The 21,052-nt window shown below is 40.8% G+C and overlaps 1 protein-coding gene and 1 long non-coding RNA gene across 2 annotated transcripts; one reads left to right on the top strand and one right to left on the bottom strand.

Moving 5' to 3' along the window:
• Window positions 1-1,851: 1,851 nt before the first annotated feature.
• Window positions 1,852-4,459, bottom strand: sp9 (sp9 transcription factor). Its single transcript, XM_064975487.1, has 2 exons — window positions 4,331-4,459; window positions 1,852-3,753 (listed from the first exon to the last, which is right to left on the bottom strand). The coding sequence occupies exons 1-2, from the start codon at window positions 4,349-4,351 to the stop codon at window positions 2,461-2,463; spliced, it is 1,314 nt and encodes a 437-aa protein (XP_064831559.1). The 5' UTR covers window positions 4,352-4,459; the 3' UTR covers window positions 1,852-2,460.
• Window positions 4,460-4,616: 157 nt separating this feature from the next.
• On the top strand, window positions 4,617-15,138 carry LOC135547232 (uncharacterized). The gene is made up of 4 exons (XR_010456679.1): window positions 4,617-4,762; window positions 5,081-5,202; window positions 13,089-13,232; window positions 14,135-15,138. It is a non-coding gene; the product is annotated as an uncharacterized LOC135547232 (long non-coding RNA).
• The last annotated feature ends 5,914 nt before the right edge of the window (window positions 15,139-21,052 follow it).

Below are 21,052 nucleotides of genomic sequence, written 5' to 3'. Positions count from 1 at the left end.
ATGCGTTGATCATTCCTGATCAAAAAAAGTCGAGAATTACTTGCAACGTTTTGTTTCAGTCGCTTCAGATTTGTATATTCTGTGTAGCCAATTTAACTCTAATAATGCAGGGAGGTGTGCATCTATAAGCCTATACTTCAAATGCTTTAGGCTATCCAATTGGTTTGATGAATTGTAATTTTGTCATTATCACAAGAAAAATATTTTTGCCATCTTCCATTGTGAGATGACGGACATTGTTTTTACCCTGGGGACGAGGAGAATGGCGTAAGCCCTTCAGCAGGGAAATGTGTCCCGTAACGTCGCACTGGTTCTCTTCTTTGATCTCTCTCTTTTATTGTGGCTTGAAAACAAAGATGACTTCTGCCTAATGCTCAGTGAGAGGGAATTCCAGGGAAATCAACAAAGCGCTAACTGACAGCACTTACTGTCCGCAACACCAGGCGTCTCTCTCCCAAAAGCATTTGGACGCACTTATCGTTTTGATTTGAACCACCTATTGTAGCCATATAATTGCAAACTATGTTAATGATTTACAGTATAATACTAAATGTTTTATGAAAAATATTTTCCAGAAGAAGAAAAAAATAACATCAGAAAGTCACTGCAAATAAAGAGCTAATTTATCATTTAAAAAATAAGCACACTTGCAACTGCAGGTTGCATTGATTTATTATTTGTTAGTCTATATTATAGTAGCCTGGTTTTGAATGGGCCTATGTTATTTTAAATCATGCCTGCGCATTTAAAATGTCACATTGATATTAAATGCTAAATATATGATATATGCCTCTTTTTTGGCATTTTAGTCTTCAGTTTTAGTTGTTTATTCTTGAACTCAAATTTGGTGATCATTATAGAACATGTAAATGTTATTTTTGGTCGTTATTTTCCTGCTCTCTCTCTTTTAAACCCAGCCACACAAAAGGAAATGAAAATAATTTCCCTCCATTGCCTTCTGGTCAATTGAACTTCCTCTTCATGAAGAGGTTGTCTGGATGAGATGCCTCTCCCTAATGTATTCCCAGGCCTGGGCTCACGCTGTAATTATTCCCCGGGTTTTTCTTTGAGATCGGACGCTGCACTGGGTAAGCACAAAGAATTCAGAGAGCATCCTTGAACCCTTTCAGTACGGGGCCACTGATATTCAAATAACACGCAGGGACCATTTGACTGCGCCGCGACAAGAGCATTTCAAATTCAACATTTGCATATGGCTTTTTACCCCTTCTTTCCTTTTAATTTTTGTTTTTTTTAAACAGTTCCCATAACATCAAATCAAGTGTATAGTTTCTAGGAAAGCTTAGAGATGCTGTGTCCTTATTATTGGACTGCAATCTTTCCGTTTGACATGCAAATTAAAGCAGTTAATTTGGACAATTAAAATAAATATTCAGAAGTCCTTTTGTCATCAAAACCCCCTCGGAAGCTCCCAGATAAAGTAAAGCTGAACAAATGATTGTCTCGGAGATTAATTAGATATTTGATAAGACACGAATCCCTAATCGCAAATACAAGACACATGGGGGCTGCGATGTGCTCCAAGTCATAATTAATACCATTTAACACGATTTTCATTTGGGCATGAAATGTATTTTCCGGCCATTTACTATGCCTATTGATTTATTCCTCAGAGAGAATGCAAGTCTATGTGCGATTGCCTATATCAGCAATGTATGATTGATTTGATGTAATGAACACTCTTGCTTAGCTACATTTTACGTTTGGCAATCGTATTTATTTACGATCCAATCAATTACCTTTTTTCATCATCATTTATTTTCATTTGGAAAAATGAAAACAAATATGGGACACTAGATAGTAAAACATTCCCATCACATGACTACTGCCTCAGATTTTACATTTTAATTATGACAAAATGAAAGGCTTGTACGTGTGATTTTATACAAGTAAAACATTTATATATTTTTAGCAAAGAAATGAAATGGTTAACTGAATTTAAAAAGCTGTGTACATACATATCCACAAAGTGCGTTAAAAGTAAACTCCCTGAATTTCAGGATCCCAAACACGAATAAAACAATCATAATTAACATTTACATGAAAAGAACACATTGTTTGTTGCCAATATGTACAAGATGATGGCGACTCACATGGGCCAACCAAGTTCATTTCGGATAACTTACCCCTTTTACGCACTGATCCGTTTAAAATGTCCTCCAGCTCATTTTTAAGTTGACAGCTTTATAGTAATTTTCTTACAATAGCCTATAGAATAATTCTGCTTTTCGTTTGATGGTTAATAACGAGTTGAACATTCAATCAATATGGTGGTAAGATCTAATTATTTTTAGTTTTCAAATGCTTTGCCTAAAATAATTGTTTCCTCCAATACTGTCTCTCAAACCTTAGGCCCGTTTTTATTACATGTGCCAGTTTTGATGCCTACTGGTCATTTGCTTTATAAAGTTGATTTCGAAGTCATTCAAATAACAGCCTTCAGGGCTCGTCATGAGGAGATGGGTCCTTGATCGTGATTCTGGGGTTTACCCCGTCTAAAATGAGTTCTGGGGACTCGGACCTGGGGGTCTCCAGGTTACTGGTGTCGGTGTCACTGTCGCTTCCCTTTTTGCCTTCACCACCACCGGCAGTGTGGGTTTTAATGTGCTTGCTCAAATGGTCGCTCCTCATAAAGCGCTTGTTGCAGACTGGGCAAGCAAACCTTTTCTCACCGGTGTGGGTACGGAGGTGTCTCTGAAGTTCATCTGATCTTGTAAACCTTTTGCCACAAAAAAGCCAATTGCAGACAAAGGGCCGCTCGCCAGTATGCCATCTCAAATGGGCTTTAAGGTGAGAGGTTTTGCCATACACCTTACCGCAGCCCGGAATGTGACAACTGTGAAGTCCTTTCCTCCGTAGGCTGGCCCCTGCAGGCCCGAGCCGCTCAGCCTCCTGACAGTTCGGACAGTCGCATGTGGCTCTGCCGGAGTACCTCCTGGATGACCTTGAGGAACCAGAACTGGAACCTGAAATCATAGCGTTGGCGGCAGAGGCGTCCGTGTATGATGGAATGACTGTTTTGAATCCCTCTTGTGTTAACAGGTGTTGGCCAGTTGATAGGAGATGAGATGCCGTGGGACTTATACCGGTTGAGCTGAATGCCGAGTGTGTCAAAGTGGAGAAGTCAGGGTTATAGCCACTGAGCTGAGAGTGTATGGCTTGGGGGGTCCCGGAATGCAGGGAGGTCTGCAGTGAGCTTGCAGGGTTCTGGACCTCGAGCCATGAGCCAGGGTTGGTGTGAACGTCCCACCACGCGGACGCTCCGTTCGTAACATCGCCCGAGATGGTTGAATGGAAACCAGACTTGTACCACGACTCGTACGGATGTGCCATCCCTACCCTCGGATACAGGGTTTCTGCTGATGTGTGGACTTTGGAGATGAAGGCGGATTGCCCAGATTCTTGGGACGAAATGCTCGCAGAGTTGGAAAACAGACTGCTGTACTCTGTGGAAAACGCAGAGGAGGTCGGGGAGGTGGAGGCTAAGCAGAACGCGCTGTTGCCTGTGCCAGTAGTTGATGTTAGTCCGGTCGATCCGCGGCTTGTTGCTACAGTGAATCCAGGGAGACTGGATCCCAAGTTGCAACTAGAGGAGGTTCTTTTCCAAGGATGAAATCCGCCTTTTGAAAACGCACTGGAATCAGGTAGAGTGGTAAGGGGACTGGTATTGCCAATTTTGTTACAAGTAGCAGCCAGCATAGCTAGAGGGGTAGTTCCAAATCGTGGTTCTTCCTGTAAAGAGAGGAATATCTGTACTTTAGAACATTGCAAGCAATGAAAATAATATAGCCTACATGTATTTGCTAGAAGTATACTTTGCGTCTGCCTATGTGATCACCAACCGTTCGGTTGTCATGCTTGTTTGGATAGCAATTATTGCAGGCTACAAAATTATTTACCGTAATAATGGATAAAAATGTGAATTTACTGAAAATGTTTATTCATAAAGAGTGTATCAAAATGTGACCCAAATATCCACTGAACCAAATAAACAGCCACAATCATCGAGGATATACAGTAATGTCACTCAGTTGACTGCGTGTCTCGAAAGTTTGCTCACAATGTTGGGTATAGTCTATTATTGAAAGTTGGCAAAAGCTACAATTTTTTTGATTGAGGAAAGTGGTCTATAAACCGATACGAGTCACGATGTTCAACATATAAACAAGCAGTTTCAATACCTATGACCAACAAAGCTGAAGGGTTAAACAACATTGACCACAAACTTCTTAGAAAGCGACAAAGTATAAAGCCTACTTTCACGCATGTTTTACGCATTGAATTGAAAATTAATATTTTGTCGCCTTACCCCAAGTATAGACGTAGCCATATCCAGGACCTTTGCTATGTTGAATTGGTCACAATTCTGCAATAATGTACTTTTCCAATTCGACTCGGGCACTGTGCTTTTTCGTAATCACACGATTTCTCTCTTGGCTCGGAGCTCCTACACTACCTAGTTGTAGAGAGCGCGTTCTTTGAAGTACAGCTGGCAAGAGCAAGCAGCCAATCTAAGTGCTGGATTATTGGCATGGGGGCGATGTCAGCCAATGAGAGATTCGACTAAGGATAGAAACGCTAAAAGATTCACGTCAATCAATAACTATTGTGCGACTCTGACTGTCAAGCAAGACACGATGTGGTGTTTTTATACATTTTATGTATTCTCTCATCAAGGCTCAATGTGTCCTTTCATTGTAGAATCGAGCTCATTTTGGTGTAAACCAGTCCTCTGAAAGAGGTAAGCATTTGATATGATATATTTTAGTTGGGTGACGCACTCTGTTGCATTTCCTAAGGCTTTCTGACAATTTGTCTTATTTTATTTCAACCTTCTTATTGAAACGGATTTCTCTAATTGCATATTATTGTGAGGGATACTGTTCTGATGTAGGCTATAGCTGCCACTGGCATTTATCCCTCGTGGAGTCCCAAAAATGTTTTATGTTTCATGACATGACATAGGGGGATTGGTGATTATTGAAAAAATATTATCTAGGCCTACAAGAATTGCGGTGCCTTCATATTTGTCAAAACTAAAGCTGTCATGCACTTTCAGGAAACGCCTTCATGGACATGAATTTAAGCAGAAGTTCCTCACCAGGAGGCCAGAAAATACAGTAAGATGACCCATTGTCACTGAATAATGACTGATTGAAGTGAAAACGCTTGCAATACAAGGTATGTCATTCAACCGGTGAATTATCTTAATGTTTCCATCGGCTCAAGCGATGTTGCCAGGTGTGCGTTAAAGAGAGCATCGTGGACTTGTTTGTAAAACTGTGTGTGTGTGTGTGTGTACGTGCGTGAGCGTGAAGCGCCAGTCTGCCTGCCTGTCTGTGCCAATTTACGCGTGTATGTTGAGTGTGTGCGGGGGGATTTTTGGTCAATTAAAAAAGTGACAATTAACTTGATGAGTGGTTGGTGTTCTGAAGAGTTACAGCCTGTAAACTCTACTAAAATACAATTATTTGAAAAAAATTTTGCAGACGTTCTCATAATAATCACAAGACATGTTGTTCCCCTCGTGTCAGCCTGGTGAATGGATTTCATTCAACAGACACAGGCTGATTTCATATGGCACAATGAAACCATAGAGCATTGCACACTAAATATATTTAGGCTAACTAAATATAACGTTTGGTGATACAATTGAATCATAGAAAACCCATTGGGGAGCTCATCAACGTTACCTTTTTTGTTCGCCAAATGACTATAGTTTTTTTCTTTCTCTAGATACATTTTTTAAAAGATCACAATGCAATATATGTCAACGTGTTTCACAGCTTGTTAAACATTTAGGGGGTAATGACATAATGTAACAATGGCCTGCTTTGGTGTGAATCATCATCCCTTTAAAAGTTAAAGCAATTTTCCAGAGAAAGGCTTCACTGAAAGCTGTGCATTACAGTATTCAAAACGGGCAAATAATGCTCCATTATAGCGCTTGAATGCTGCCAGTCAGGCAAGCGCAATTTGTTCAAAGGCTCTCTCTGCTTTAAATCCCCACCTTTAGAGAGGCGAATATAAAACAATTTCATCAAATCCATCGAACGGAGCCAAGAAAATTGCTTCATTTGTTTTTTTTTGCCATCATGGCAATTTGAGTGGAGTGCTATTAGCACTATCAAATGTCGATTCTGCATAAACAAATTTGATTGTAATGCCAAAGTAGCTCGAACAGCGTGAGTGTCTGATAAGATGTGTCTGAGCATGTAAGAATTCATTTCTCTTACCGTTTTTGGCATTTTTGTAATTACAATTCGAGATGTTTTGTCTGGTGTCATGCACTTTTTGTTAAAATAAAGCCCGTGTCATTATTGTTGATTATCTGTTGTTGGTGTTCTGTATATAATCACATTCTGGTGTTATCTAGATCTTTATACTGGATTTCTATTTTTGTCTGTAAATAAAAGAAGAATCATTTATCACCGAGCGAGGGGAAGATAATGCCTTCGATTGAGTACTTGCTTTTAATTAGAGAGATTATTCCCACATTATTCAACATCCAACTGATTATTGAAACACTTATATTATGAAGTCGTAAGGTAATGTATAACGAACAAACAAAACACTTTAGCGGTGTAGGCAGATAGGGACACCAGAGCACTAAAACAACGGTTATGACAGCTGTTGCCAAAATGTTTGATCACATGAGTGCCAATACTCATTTTGAAACCGTGTTAAGACTATTTACTAATTTTGAATGGCGTTGCACATGTACTTGAGTTTGGAATTTCATACAATTTCATGTAGGCCTACCATAATAAAGATGTGATAGCCTGTCAATGTGCGTAACGGTTGGTACCGAATGCCAGCATCCTTGACGAAATCTTGTCCTGAAAAATATTTGAACAGTGTCATTCAAGTGAGAATTTGAAGTTGAATCTCGCATGCAGGACTCCATCCGAAAGCACTTTTCTGTGGCAATTAGGAGCCTATTACAAGTCATTAGATTGATCAATGTACCTTAAACAATGAAAATGATTTATTTGGTCGAACAAAACGTTGTGCATCTATTGTGGTGAGGCTAAGTGACGCTGCATCGATCAAGGCGTTCAACAACAAAAGATACATGATTAATCCAAACCTATTCATTTAAATTATTGGTACAAAAGGCATTTGATTGCCTCAAATCTATATTATTAGAGGCTCGTTTGATGCATGTTAAACGATGCAGGATGCTGGATTAGAGCAATATTTCTGGTCAGTTCCTGCACGGATTAATTTCTTTGGGCCTTGAGGGAAGTTTATTTGTGGACAATTAACTAATCGGTGTAATCTCATGGTCGGAATTGTTTGAAATCCACAGGCCTACAGCTGTTTCTGGCCAAGGGATGAAACAGTTTAGGGTCAATGATGCCTTGCTTCAATTCTAAGTAGTTTTACATGATCGTTTATATAATGATCGTAAAACAGGTGTATGAAAGTTTGTTTGTATTTTTTTTTAAGGGATTTTTAATTTATTTTTTTAAGTAGCCTACAAGCAGATAAAGATGGTGGTGTTTTGGGTCATACTCGTGGTAGCCTACTTCATTTTTATGTAGAAAACGTTGTTTTCTCATAAACTCGTGTTATTTTTATCTTGTAAAATCTATATCAAGATGCACAGTAGGCCTATCTCCTTTTATATGATTTGTGGACTAACGCACCAGATCGTCGAAGTGAGTAGGCTATTTGCATATGCAAAGGCCTGCATGCCATATGGTCCACCATTAATTTCGAATGTACAGTATTCAACCTGTTTCTCGTCCCCGCCCTTGCATGGTAATTATTGCTGAATGCTTTTCACATTTTTCCATCTGATGTTTGTACATTTCTGGTTGTCAAGGGAAGCTTTTTTTTAAAGAATATGTGGGAAAGACTGAAATTCACTAATGCAATGGTGCTTAACAGGCAGATTGATATACAATCATATTCGTGTTCAGAAGAGAGAAAAAATATCGGGGAGGGAGATAACCCTTAGGGGAAAACCAGCGCTCAGGCAAGGAATAGCATAGAAGATTCACATTGTTAAAGGAGTAGTAATCTCCCAGCTGCTTACTTGCATTGATTTAACCCTCCCTGTTATGAGGTACAGCCTAACCAGCACACCCTGCCACTGTAATATTCTGTGTTAGAGTTTGTCATTTTGGTTATAGGCTTGACTCTTGGGTAGTCTCCTGTAATAACCCATAATGGTGTGTTGTACGTTTTAAATCAGTTGTAAGTGCATGTGTTGCAAGTCAAATGCATTGTGTCAGACAACACAGTCAGGCACGTATGAAAAGTATTTACGTGTTCCAATGTACATGCGCCAATGTGTGCATACATTTTCTATGACAAAATTAAGTTTAGCTCAGCTCAAGTAGAGTAGGCATACTAGGCCTAATGTTAACAAATGTGTGTTTAAATGTAGAAACATTGGTCAGCTAGCAAGCTACCAGTGTCATCTTTTATTTCGAGCAGAATCATGTCCTATTTTGAGAGCAGGGCGTTAGTGCGGTCGACAACAGCGTGGTGTTAGCTAGACACCTATCAGCTGATTGTCTCTCGATCGTGCATTTTATGTTTTTTCACTATTCTTTTAGCGCAGTTTTAGTAGCCAGCGCAAACTGAAGAAAAGGACATGGCTCCCAAGAATGTGTGTTTTATGTATACTACAGTAGCTCAGGCCAAAGCTGAATGTGTACCCTAGATTACATAATACTATGAGCTCTCACTCTCAATGGACATTAACATGTTCTTTTTGTTAGCAGAAGGGAGATGATTGACAGCAGCCACCGCCACTGATTGGACTGTTTGGGACCTCTTTAAAAATAGGAATCGTTGGATTACCCAATGTAGGGTATGTCTATAGTCTTTAAATGTAAACTCGAAATATACATTTTTACTGCTTAGCAAACATGGACTATGCATTTTTAAGTACTTCATTTATTATATGGTCTGCATGAGCCAGTGTAAAGGTATTCTGTTCATTCATTGACTAGGGCAGTGGTTCCTTTCTCTGTTACTGTACCACCAGCTAAATGTTGCTCTGCCCAGAGTTCCCCTGAAGTGCCCCCTCATGTGTATTTTATCAGTAGGCCAATGGTCTCATGAGTCTTCTCAAGTAACCCCCTGTGGATACATCAAGTACCCCCAGGGATCCTACTACCCCTGGTTAGGAACCACTGGCCTAGGGGGTTCTCAAACTTTTTTGGTCCGGGAACCCATTTTGTCATAGCAAATTCTTCAGGGACCCCCTCATAATCAGAACACAACTTGAGTGAGATAAAAAAAAATAAAAAAAATAGCATACAAGGAGTTTTACTATGACTTTGGCAGTGCAGGGCTAGACAAACCAAGTCTCAGGTCCTGGGAAGGAATAATTTAAAGGCCTGGCATTGGAGATATTTTGTCAGTGGCAGAGAGTTTTTGTTGTTGTTGCAGCTTTAAAGCTATAATACTCTGCAATTCAACACATATGCTGTAATTCTACACAGTCTTACATGAGGCAGAGAGACAGTTTTAAAGCTTAAATTACTGTGCATGTATGGGGGAATACAAGAAGTGTTGAGTTACATTTTTTAAAATAATTGGTGGAGTACTATGAATGCCAATATCCCTGTGAGCCTCCCAGGCCCATGTTGCCTATAGTTAAAGTTCCAATGCAGCCGTTTTTATCTCAAAATCAAGTCATTTCTGGGTAACTATTAAGTACCTTACTGAGATTGTTTTCAATTAAAATGGTTTTAAAAAATGCACTAAAATAGCTTCTTACCAAAGCACAATTTCTCAAGCAAAAGTGTTTCCAGGACTGTCTGTGAGTGGTCTGAGTCTTGGTAAAACACCTGGGAGCAGCACCGCTGCCAACTACAAGGGCCATTACTAATTACCGACGCCTTTGCTAGCTACCAGCGCCTTTGCTAGCTACCGGCGCCTTTGCTAGCTACCAGCGCCTTTGCTAACTAGCATAGCTGGTCCTATTGTTGCAAAGAGTTATGGGATATTAGAATCTCGTTGTTTTAACCTTTGTCGTCTTCTACCTACAGTTGAAGTCGGAGGTTTACATGCACCTTAGCCAAATACATTTAAACTCGGTTCCTGACATTTAATCCTAGTAAAAATCCCCTGTTAGGTCAGTTAGGATCACCATTTTATTTTAAGAGTGTGACATGTCAGAATAATAGTAGAGAGAATGATTTCTTTCAGTTTTTATTTCTTTCATCACATTTCCAGTGGGTCAGAAGTTTACATACACTCAATTAGTATTTGGTAGCATTGGCTTTAAGTTGTTTAACTTGGGTCAAACATTTCAGGTAGCCTTCTACAAGCTTCCCACAATAAGTTGGGTGAATTTTGGGCCGTTCCTCCTGACAGAGCTGGTGTAACTGAGTCAGGTTTGTAGGCCTTGCTCGCACACGCTTTTTCAGTTCTGCCCACACATTTTCTATAAGATTGAGGTCAGGGCTTTGTAATGGCCACTCCAATACCTTGACTTTGTTGTCCTGAAGCCATTTTGCCACATCTTTGGAACTATGCTTGGGGTCGTTGTCCATTTGGAAGACTCATTTGCTAGCAAGCTTTAACTTCCTGACTGATGTCTTGAGATGTTGCTTCAATATATCCACATAATATTCCTCCCTCATGATGCCATCTATTTTGTGAAGTGCACCAGTCCCTCCTGCAGCAAAGCACCCTCACAACATGATGCTGCCACCCCCATGCTTCACAGCTAGGATGGTGTTCTTCGGCATGCAAGCCTTGCTCTTTTTCCTCCAAACATAACGATGGACATTATGGCCAAACAGTTCTATTTTTATTTCATCAGACCAGAGGACATTTCTCCAAGAAGTACGATCTTTGTCCCCATGTGCAGTTGCAACCCATAGACTGGATTTTTTATGGCGGTTTTGGAGCAGTGGCTTCTTCCTTGCTGAGTAGCCTTTCAGGTAATGTCGATATAGGACTTGTTTTACAGTGGATATAGATACTTTTGTATCTATTTCCTCCAGCATTTTCACAAGGTAGTTTGCTGTTTTTCTAGGATTGATTTGTACTTTTCGCACCAGAGTATGTTCATCTCTAGGAGACAGAACGCGTCTCCTTCCTGAGCTGTATGACGGCTGAGTGGTCCCATGGTGTTTATACTTGCGTACTATTGTTTGTACAGATGAACGTGGTACCTTCAGTCATTTGGAAATTGCTCCCAAGGATGAACCAGACTTGTGGAGGTCTTGGCTGTTTTCTTTTGATTTTCCCATCATGTCAAGCAAGGGGCACTGAGTTTGAAGGTAGGCCTTGAAATATATCCACAGGTACACCTCCAATTGACTCAAATGATGTCAATTAGCCTATCAGAAGCTTCTAAAGCCATGACATCACCTTCTGGAATTTTCCAAGCTGTTTATAGGCACAGTCAACTTAGTGAATGTAAACTTCTGACCCACTGGAATTGTGATACAGTGAATTATAAGTGAAATAATCTGTCTGTAAACAAATGTTGGAAAAATTACTTGTGTCATGCACAAAGTAGAGGTCCTAACCGACTTGCCAAAATTACACCCTCTAAACTTATTCCACGGATCCCTTGGCAAAAAAAATGTGTTTAATCTGCTGATTGTAGTAATATTATTAAAATAAAATATAAATAAATAACAATCCACTTTAAAATCTCTATATATTTTGAGATATGTCCGCAGCCCCCCTGCAGTACCTACGCGTACGGACCCCACTTTGAGAGCCTCTGGACTAGTTCATTTCAGGCCACATGCCATAAGGCTCTCATTACTGTGGACGCAGGAGTATGTATACCTTTCACTGTACAGTGCATGTGAACCCAAAGGTCGCAAACCCTGCACCAGTAATGTCTGGGATTACATTTGCCAAATTTAATTCAATAATTCAGAATCTCAACCGACTCTTAAATCTAATAGATCAGAACCAACGGCCTCAATAGGCTTTTGATTGATGAGTGGGTATTACAAGATTCTCCCCAGATAAAAACATACAACAAAGGATACCATGCTGTCAAATCCTGAAGACTGCCAAGCAGCAACATCTCACTCATTATGATATTTGCCTTTTTCCTGACATTTCAACTGTACAGGGATAGAGATGATAGCATGTGTGTCCACTGGGAATATTCTCTCCTGTATGAAACATTAGCAAGCCTGGGGCTTCACAATGACCCCTGTCCTCACCCTGCTCCCCACCCTACCCGGCAACCACTGCTGTTCAACTGGCCTCATGCTCTGTGATGAGCTGATGAATACAAACATGAGAGATGATTGAAGCGACATGTTTTTGTCCGCCACTGTAGGCAGAATAACACTGGTCTTCATTAACATTAAGGTCAAGTCATATAAATATTCTTTGACTATATACAATCCCCTTTGTCTGGGGACATGGGGAAGCGCTCTGCTTAATATCCTCATATGCCATTGTAAATCATAGGCAGATTGTACATTTCTGAGGATGATCTCAAACATCCTTGAAATATCTACGATATCAGATGGAGCAATCCTGCGATGCGTGAGGAATCCATGCTTCATCACAGCAATCTCCAGGCAATTCGAGTCTTGTAGATTTTGTAGTCTAAACCAACCAATCATTGAAATGCGGAGAGCATCAGGTGAGGGGACCAAGATAAAACTGTCCAGGATTATATTTAACTGCCTTTGCCATTATTACACTTGCATTCATTGGGTAGTCAGTGCAACCTGAAGCACTCTTGAGGTGCTTGTGCTGTGGAACAGAAATCTCTTAGTGAGCACGACATGGGCTATGTTTGGCTGATCCCGTTCAACAGCTCATACCTATCAAAAACGTCATTTTCTCCTGGATTCCAACCACAATTGATCTATTATGGGATTATCTGACCTTGTAAATGGGCTCAATGTTTTACAATCAGGACATTTATGATTTGGAAGCTCAAATGTTCAATATATTAGATTGACTTCTTTCCCATAGTGGAGGTGAAATGTTCTTCCTGCCTTGCAGGCTTTGCTGAGGTCTTTGAATAAACCAACATCATACCCTCAAGCCATCAGGATCCACAAACAGTTTCTGGGATGTGTTGACCTCTCTGCTGTTTTTCCTTCTAGGAAGTCAACCCTTTTCAACGTGCTTACAAAGAGTCAAGCTGCAACTGAGAATTTCCCCTTCTGCACCATTGACCCAAATGAAAGCCGAGTGCCCATTCCAGATGAACGCTATGATTTCCTGTGCCAATTCCACAAGCCTGTCAGGTATGGGGTCTCACTGTTCACGTATTATTCACACTTCAGACTTGGGCTCTCTGGCAAATATCTATAGGCCACCACAAATGTACACTACTGCAACATGAAAGACACAAACATTTTGTTGCCATTGAGTTGCCAGTCCTTTACAATACATATAAGGATAACTGCAGGTTTCCATGTTATGTTTGCCTTTTAAGTAAGAGGCCATAACATTTAAGTGTCAGTGGCTGGCTATCGTATGTCATTATGAGCGAGGTTAGACCATCCTATTGGGTTGATGTGAGAGAGGGTCATAAATCACAGCAGGCAATGAATGTCTCTCTGTCTCTCTGGGGTTGGTGGTGTTGCGAAAGAGACTGTATAACATGTTCAGCACTGAGCAATGCAAAAACATACGCATTATGACTATGCTAGGACTAATATGACATAAACCCTATCACCCTTTAGTCACAGCTCTTGTTTCTCCAACCACATATTCCAGAGTGTAGGAGCCTGATGATGAATCAAGGTATGGCACATACCTCTGTTGTCAGTAGGAGGGTGATTAAGGTGTAGGGCCGGTGTTGGTGTACAGGCTGCTGCTTGGTTTCTATTTCTCCTTTATCTGCGTTAAGAGGGAGGGCTGATAGGACCATGGGCTCCTAGGGCTACCAATTAGTCAGCGATAGGTCGCTAATGCCCCAGACATGATGTTGAAGAAGTATATATATTTTCCATTGAAAACAAGAAAGTCTGATCACTGGCAATCTCCTCTGGCAGTATTGATTCATATGTAAAAACCTGAGGAACACTTTCACCTCCCAAACGTTGTCCTTTTCTGTATTTTGTTGGTTATATTAGACATTAAACTGAGTTATAGAACCTCTGTTTCCTTTCGACTACCCTAACCCCTACTACCTGTTCTGCAGCAAGGTGACCGGCCTTCCTGAACGTGGTGGACATAGCAGGACTGGTGAAGGGAGCTCACGCTGGCCAGGGCCTGGGCAATGCCTTCCTGTCCCACATCAGTGCCGGCGATGGCATCTTCCACACGACACGTGAGTCCCACCTGCCAGGGTATAGCGCACTGCATATCACTGTCTAAAACGGCAGGCTTTTCATCTGTTTAGAAATGTGTCCCAATGTACATGCACCGCCCAGAATGAGCTAGTAAAGAGAACAATTACTGGAAAATGTGCTTCATACTTTGCTGTAGAATCTTGTTGAAAGCAGTTGGCAGAGCTTTTTACTGAGGCCTATATGGTTCTGTCTGCTGGGTTCCAAGACAAACACAATATTCAGGAATAGAGCAGATGAAGCCAGACCCAAAACTCACATTCCTATTGGGAGTTTCTCTCTGAATTGGAATCAGAGAAAAGTTAATGAAAGGGCCTGTGCCTGGTTTGGTAGACTCACTGCACACTACTCTGAGGTTGGGAAATACAACTAGACTCAGGGGGAAGTCTTTAGCGGCTTCCTGTAACCACAGATTATTGTAACCTGATCCCCAAATGACACCGTTTGATTATGGTTGGGCACAACAAACGTAAGTAGCCTGCATGGCAAAAATACAGTACGATTAAAGAGAAACTGAACCTAATAAGCAACTTCTACTTTTGTGGCGTCGATATGAGTCAGAAACATTTTTATTCTAGTGTCAAAATTGACTACAAAGTGTAAATAGGATCATTTTGGTCATAAAGTTAGTCTGGTCCAAAATGAAGATTTGCGAGATAATTAGGAAAAAATAGTATGTCATGGAATGAAATGTACCGTAACAGTTTTCCTCGGGTTAGATTTATTTCAATCCAGCCCACAACTGGCAGCACCCAAGTAATCATCCATTGAGACCGCAGCTGCATGCATCCAGATCTTAATGCCCATGGTCAATTTGGTTTGACATTCGATATCCCTATGGGGCTAGTTAGGCACCATCAGTAAATTACATAATGTATATGGGACAATATTTTAACATTTCAATAGCTCCAAATTTCAATGACTTAAAAGCCTCAAATCAATTATAAACTGTATAAATTCATATACAAATATTGAAAACATCTAAACAACTAAACGGTGTGCAACATGAAAGTATTGTCCCATTTACATCATGTCATTTATTGACGGTCCCTAACTAGCCCCACAGATAGGCTATCCAAAGCCAAACCAACTTTGCCACGGTCGCACACCAGCCGGCTGAAGCTAATTGGCAAAAGAAGTTGGCTAGCTTGCTAGCTAGTCTAGGATACTTCCACACACAAAACCTGTTTAGTCTGTTTCAAGTTACATAGAAGGGTGAGTGACGGTAACTGTTTTGGCAGAGTGAAAGTACAAATGCTTCCCGTGTTCGAACACACGCACACAACAGACACCCACATCAAAGCACGCCTCCAAAACCCAAATCTCATTCTCAGTCGCATTTCCTAATGAGGAGAATTGAAACCGAGACTAAATCAGAAGGTTCAGCCTCCCCTTTAAGATATTGTTTATTGTGAAAAACTGAGTTTAAATGTATTTGGCTAAGGTGTATGTAAACTTCCGACTTCAACTGTAAGCACATATCAATTGACGCAAAACATATAACAACATCTTGAAAATACAGGTAACTGCCAAAATAAAGGAAACACCAACATAAAGTGTCTTCATAGGGCGTTGGGCCACCATGAGCCAGAACAGCTTCAATGCATAGATTATACAAGTATCTGGAACTCTATTGGAGGGATGCGACACCATTCTTCCAAGAGAAATTAGATCACTTGGTGTTTTGTTGATGGTGGTGGAAAAATGCTATCTCAGGCACCTCTCCAGAATCTCCTATAAGTGTTCAATTAGGTTGAGATTTGGTGACTGAGACAGCCATGGCATATGGTTTACAGATATAAGCCTCTGGGAAGGTCTAACTGATGACATAAAGTAAAATAGCTTTTTAAAACACCTGAGTCGCACAGCAAAATGGAAGCATGTTTTCTAAACGGTGTCTTGTGAGATATGGCTTGAAGTGGCAATGCTCTATTGGCCCCTAGACTGGAACCAGTGAACAAGACCATTATTAACATGGCTGCTTCTCCCTGAAGCAACCACAGACAGGGGACATCACAGCATCACAGGAAGCCTACCTGTATCTTTAAACTGAATATCACACATTTTAGTAGTGATATAACGTCAATATAGTACATGTAAGTTAACATAATACCTGTTAGAAACAGTGCAACCTCACAAGAACAGCAGTTTCACAGAGACAGTTGACAAAATTGATGGTTACAACATATCCTCTGTAGGTAAATCTCACCTTGCATTACTTGCTCCTACGGAGTAAATCATTGCTCAAGCTTAGTTGTGGTTGGTCCTACAGTGGGTGGTCCTCCATTGCATCACCAAAAGCAAGACAACCTCCTCTCAGACCAATTGTCTAAGGAAACGATATCCTTCCATACCCAACACACCCTTTCGTGGAAGTCATCCCGTAACCTCCACTGGATACTGTACAGTATATTTCAATGGTTTGTTTACAAGGAAAGGAGGGTGCAATTTGATGTGCTTCTGTATATTTGAGGAGAGAAAACGAATCCCTTCCTGACAGGCTTCTTAATCACAGGAAAAAAAAGAATAGCCATGTAGAGGACAAACAACAGTGTGATAACTGTTCCATACAGCGGTGTGATAACTGTTCCATGCAGCGGTGTGATAACTATTCCATACAGTGGTGTGATAACTGTTCCATACAGCGGTGTGATAACTGTTCCATACAGCAGTGGGATAACTGTTCCATACAGCGGTGTGATAACTGTTCCATACAGCGGTGTGATAACTGTTCCATACAGTGGTGTGATAACTGTTCCACACAGCGGTGGGATAACTGTTCCACACAGCGGTGGGATAACTGTTCCATACAGTGGTGTGATAACTGTTCCACACAGCGGTGTGATAACTGTTCCATACAGCGGTGTGATAACTGTTCCATACAGTGGTGTGATAACTGTTCCACACAGCGGTGTGATAACTGTTCCATACAGCAGTGGGATAACTGTTCCATACAGTGGTGTGATAACTGTTCCTTACAGCGGTGTGATAACTGTTCCATACAGCAGTGGGATAACTGTTCCATACAGCGATGTGATAACTGTTCCATACAGCGATGTGATAACTGTTCCATACAGCGGTGGGATAACTGTTCCACACAGCGGTGTGATAACTGTTCCACACAGCGGTGTGATAACTGTTCCACACAGCGGTGGGATAACTGTTCCACACAGCGGTGGGATAACTGTTCCACACAGCGGTGGGATAACTGTTCCACACAGCGGTGGGATAACTGTTCCACACAGTGGTGGGATAACTGTTCCACACAGCGGTGGGATAACTGTTCCACACAGCGGTGTGATAACTTCCACACAGCGGTGGGATAACTGTTCCATACAGCGGTGGGATAACTGTTCCACACAGCGGTGGGATAACTGTTCCATACAGCGGTGTGATAACTGTTCCACACAGCAGTGTAATAACTGTTTGAGATAATCATCAGAGTCTTGAGGTAGTTCTAGACATGCAGTCTCAGTCTGTCGCAAGGAGTCAGTTGAAAGGCTATTGGAAAATGGCCTCAGAAATGAAATGACACACTTATACTGTCCACATAGTAATCCCTTGCAGAGAGAACTTGGGAACAATTAGGAAAATGGCCTGTATTGTAACCCTGTCCATTTGGCCACTCTGCCTGCCACAGCCCAGTCACTAATCAGAGCTCTTTTCACAAAATGGGAAAGTCAATAGCTGCATACAATCAGTAAACAAATTTGGCTATTTTTATACGAGCCTCCATCTCCATTTTAGTAGCAGCAATTTAAATTATTCTAGCGTGTAACACTTTAATTGTGTAAGACAAAGATGATGTCAGAGACACAAAAGAACTTCAGGCAGAGGGAGACCTATAAGTAATGTCTATGCTGCCACAGTGAGCCAGACAAGTGAGAAGTGTTTTGTGGGGGTTGTTCTGCTGATGCACTCACATCTGTGTATTTACTGAGAATACAAAGGCAGTTAGTGGGCATGATAAACGGAAAGCAACAATGCTGAATTGCACCCGTGTTACGGAAATGGCCTTTCAGCTTTCACGGAATAATTTCACTATCCCTAAAAAGTTATTTATCTGCATAAAAATTAGGGGAACTCAGTGAATTACAGTGAATTACAAGTGAAATAATCTGTCTGTAAACAATTACTGGAAAAATAACTTGTGTCATGCACAAAGTAGATGTCCTAATCAACTTGCCAAAGCTATAGTTTGTTAACAATGTATGTACAGTTGAAATCGGAAGTTTACATACAGTTAGGTTGGAGTCAATAAAACTTGTTTTTCAACCACTCCACAAATTTCTTGTTAACAAACTATAGTTTTGGCAAGTCAGTCAGGACATCTACTTTGTGCATGACACAAGTAATTTTTCCAACATTTTGTTTACAGACAGATTATTTCATTTATAATTCACTGTATCACAATTCCAGTGGGTCAGAAGTTTACATTCACTAGGTTGACTGTGCTTTTAAACAGCTTGGAAAATTCCAGAAGATGATGTTATGGCATTATAAGCTTCTGATAGGCTAATTGACATAATTTGAGTCAATTGGAGGTGTACCTCTGGATGCATTTCAAGGGCTACCTTCAAACTCAGTGCCTCTTTGCTTGATATCATGGGAAAATGAAAAGAAATCAGCCAAGACCTCAAAAAAAAAATGGAGACCTCGACAAGTCTGTTTCATCCTTGGGAGCAATTTCCAAACGCCTGAAGGTACCACATTTATCTGTACAAACAATGGTACGCAAGTATAAACACCATGGGACCACTCAGCCATCATACCGCTCAGGATGGAGACCCATTCTGTCCCCTAGAGATGAACGTACTTTGGTGTGAAAAGTGCAAATCAATCCCAGAACAACAGCAAATGACCTTGTGAAGATGCTGGAGGAAACAGGTACAAAAGTATCTATGTCCACAGTAAAATGAGTCCTATATTGACATAACCTGAAAGGCTACTCAGCAAGGAAGAAGACACTGCTCCAAAACCGCCATAAAAAAGCCAGACTGTGGTTTGCAACTGCACATGGGGACAAAGATCATACTTTTTGGAGAAATGTCCTCTGGTCTGATGAAACAAAAATAGAACTGTTTGGCCATAATGACCATCATTATGTTTGGAGGAAAAAGGGGGAGGCTTGCAAGCTGAAGAACACCATCCTAACTGTGAAGTACGGGGGTGGCAGCATCATGTTGTGGGTGTGCTTTGCTGCAGGAGGGACTGGTACACAACACAAAATAGATGACATTATGAGGCAGGAAAATTATGTGGATATATTGAAGCAACATCTCAAGACATCAGTCAGGAAGTTAAAGCTTGCTCACAAATGGGTCTTCCAAATGGACAATGACCCCAAGCATACTTCCAAAGCTGTTTTAAAATATCTTAAGGACAACAAAGTCAAGGTATTGGAGTGGTCATCACAAAGCCCTGACCTCAATCCTATAGAACATTTGTGGGAAGAACTGAAAAAGTGTGTGTGAGCAAGGAGGCCTACAAACCTGACTCAGTTACACCAACTCTGTCAGGAGGAATGGGTCAGAATTCACCCAACTTATTGTGGGAAGATTGTGGAAGGCTACCTGAAATGTTTGACCGAGGTTAAACAATTTAAAGGCAATGCTACCAAATACTAATTGAGTGTATGTAAACTTCTGACCCACTGGAAATGTGATGAAAGAAATAAAAGCTGAAATAAACCATTCTCTCTACTATTATTCTGACATTTCACATTCTTAAAATAAAGTGGTGATCCTAACTGACCTAAGACAGGGATTTTTTTGACTAGGATTAAACGTCAGGAATTGTGGAAAAACTGACTTCAAATGTATTTGGCTAAGGTGTATGTAAACTTCCGACTTCAACTGTATGTGCTCGCTTTTATTTACAGTGACAGAAACAAAATGAAGCAGATCCTCAAACCAAAACCAGCTCTTTTATGTCTGTGTGTAGAAAACAGACGTTCTAAGTGAGGATGAGAGGATGCTGGTGCTTTTACTGTCACTTTACGACGATCTGTTTTGACACACCATTGTTGTCCCTCTGTGGACTCCTTAGAGACTAAGCTGTATCTTCCACAAGTTAACCATTGAACATTGCTGGTTTTGTTTTGCAATTATATAAATGTTTTATCTGGTGTCAGGCAGTATCGGCTGCAATATTCCAGGCACTTCTTTTATATTGCTTGATTATACGGTTGGGGGCGAGCACACTTTTTCTTGCCTGGAACGGCATGTTTGTGTCTGAAAATTAGAAACGGGTTTCTATAAAATATCCTACAAAAGGCTGCTACTCTGTGGAAGAGCTAGCGCTCAACCTAAGTGAGTGTCAATAGTGTGCTTGTTAGTGCATGTACCTGTGCCTGATTGGTTGACCTGATCCTGATCAAAGTGGGGGAGGTTTGGAAATCTCAGCTATGCTCTACAGTAGACCAGCCGTAAAACGGAACTTTTTAAACTTTTGGTTTATTCCCAATTGCCATTATGGAAACCCTTTTTAAACTTTTGGTTTATTCCCAATTGCCATTATGGAAACCCTTTATGAATGTAGGCCTATATGCAATTGTTTCCCTTGGAAACGAGGGACTAAACTACGCTAGACAATACATTTGTGACATTTTTTCCCATTTTGTTTAAATGATACAATCTCGTCAGTAGTGACTTGTCCCTATATTATCAGAACTTAGAGGACGGATGCTAGATCTTGGACAGTGTAGACCACTTCCTGGTTTCAGCTTCAGCTCTACAAACACTCGACTCTACTCTATAAGAAGTAAAGCA

This window comes from Oncorhynchus masou, chromosome 10 (assembly GCF_036934945.1).
Source record: "Oncorhynchus masou masou isolate Uvic2021 chromosome 10, UVic_Omas_1.1, whole genome shotgun sequence".
NCBI lineage: Eukaryota > Metazoa > Chordata > Actinopteri > Salmoniformes > Salmonidae > Oncorhynchus > Oncorhynchus masou.
This window is presented reverse-complemented; position numbering and strand designations above follow the sequence as displayed.

Coding starts and splice junctions, on each gene's coding strand:
- sp9 (XM_064975487.1), bottom strand. CDS start 4,351: ATGGCTACGTCTATACTTGGG. Junction 3,754..4,330: donor TGGCTACGTCTATACTTGGG/GTAAGGCGACAA, acceptor CTCTCTTTACAG/GAAGAACCACGATTTGGAAC.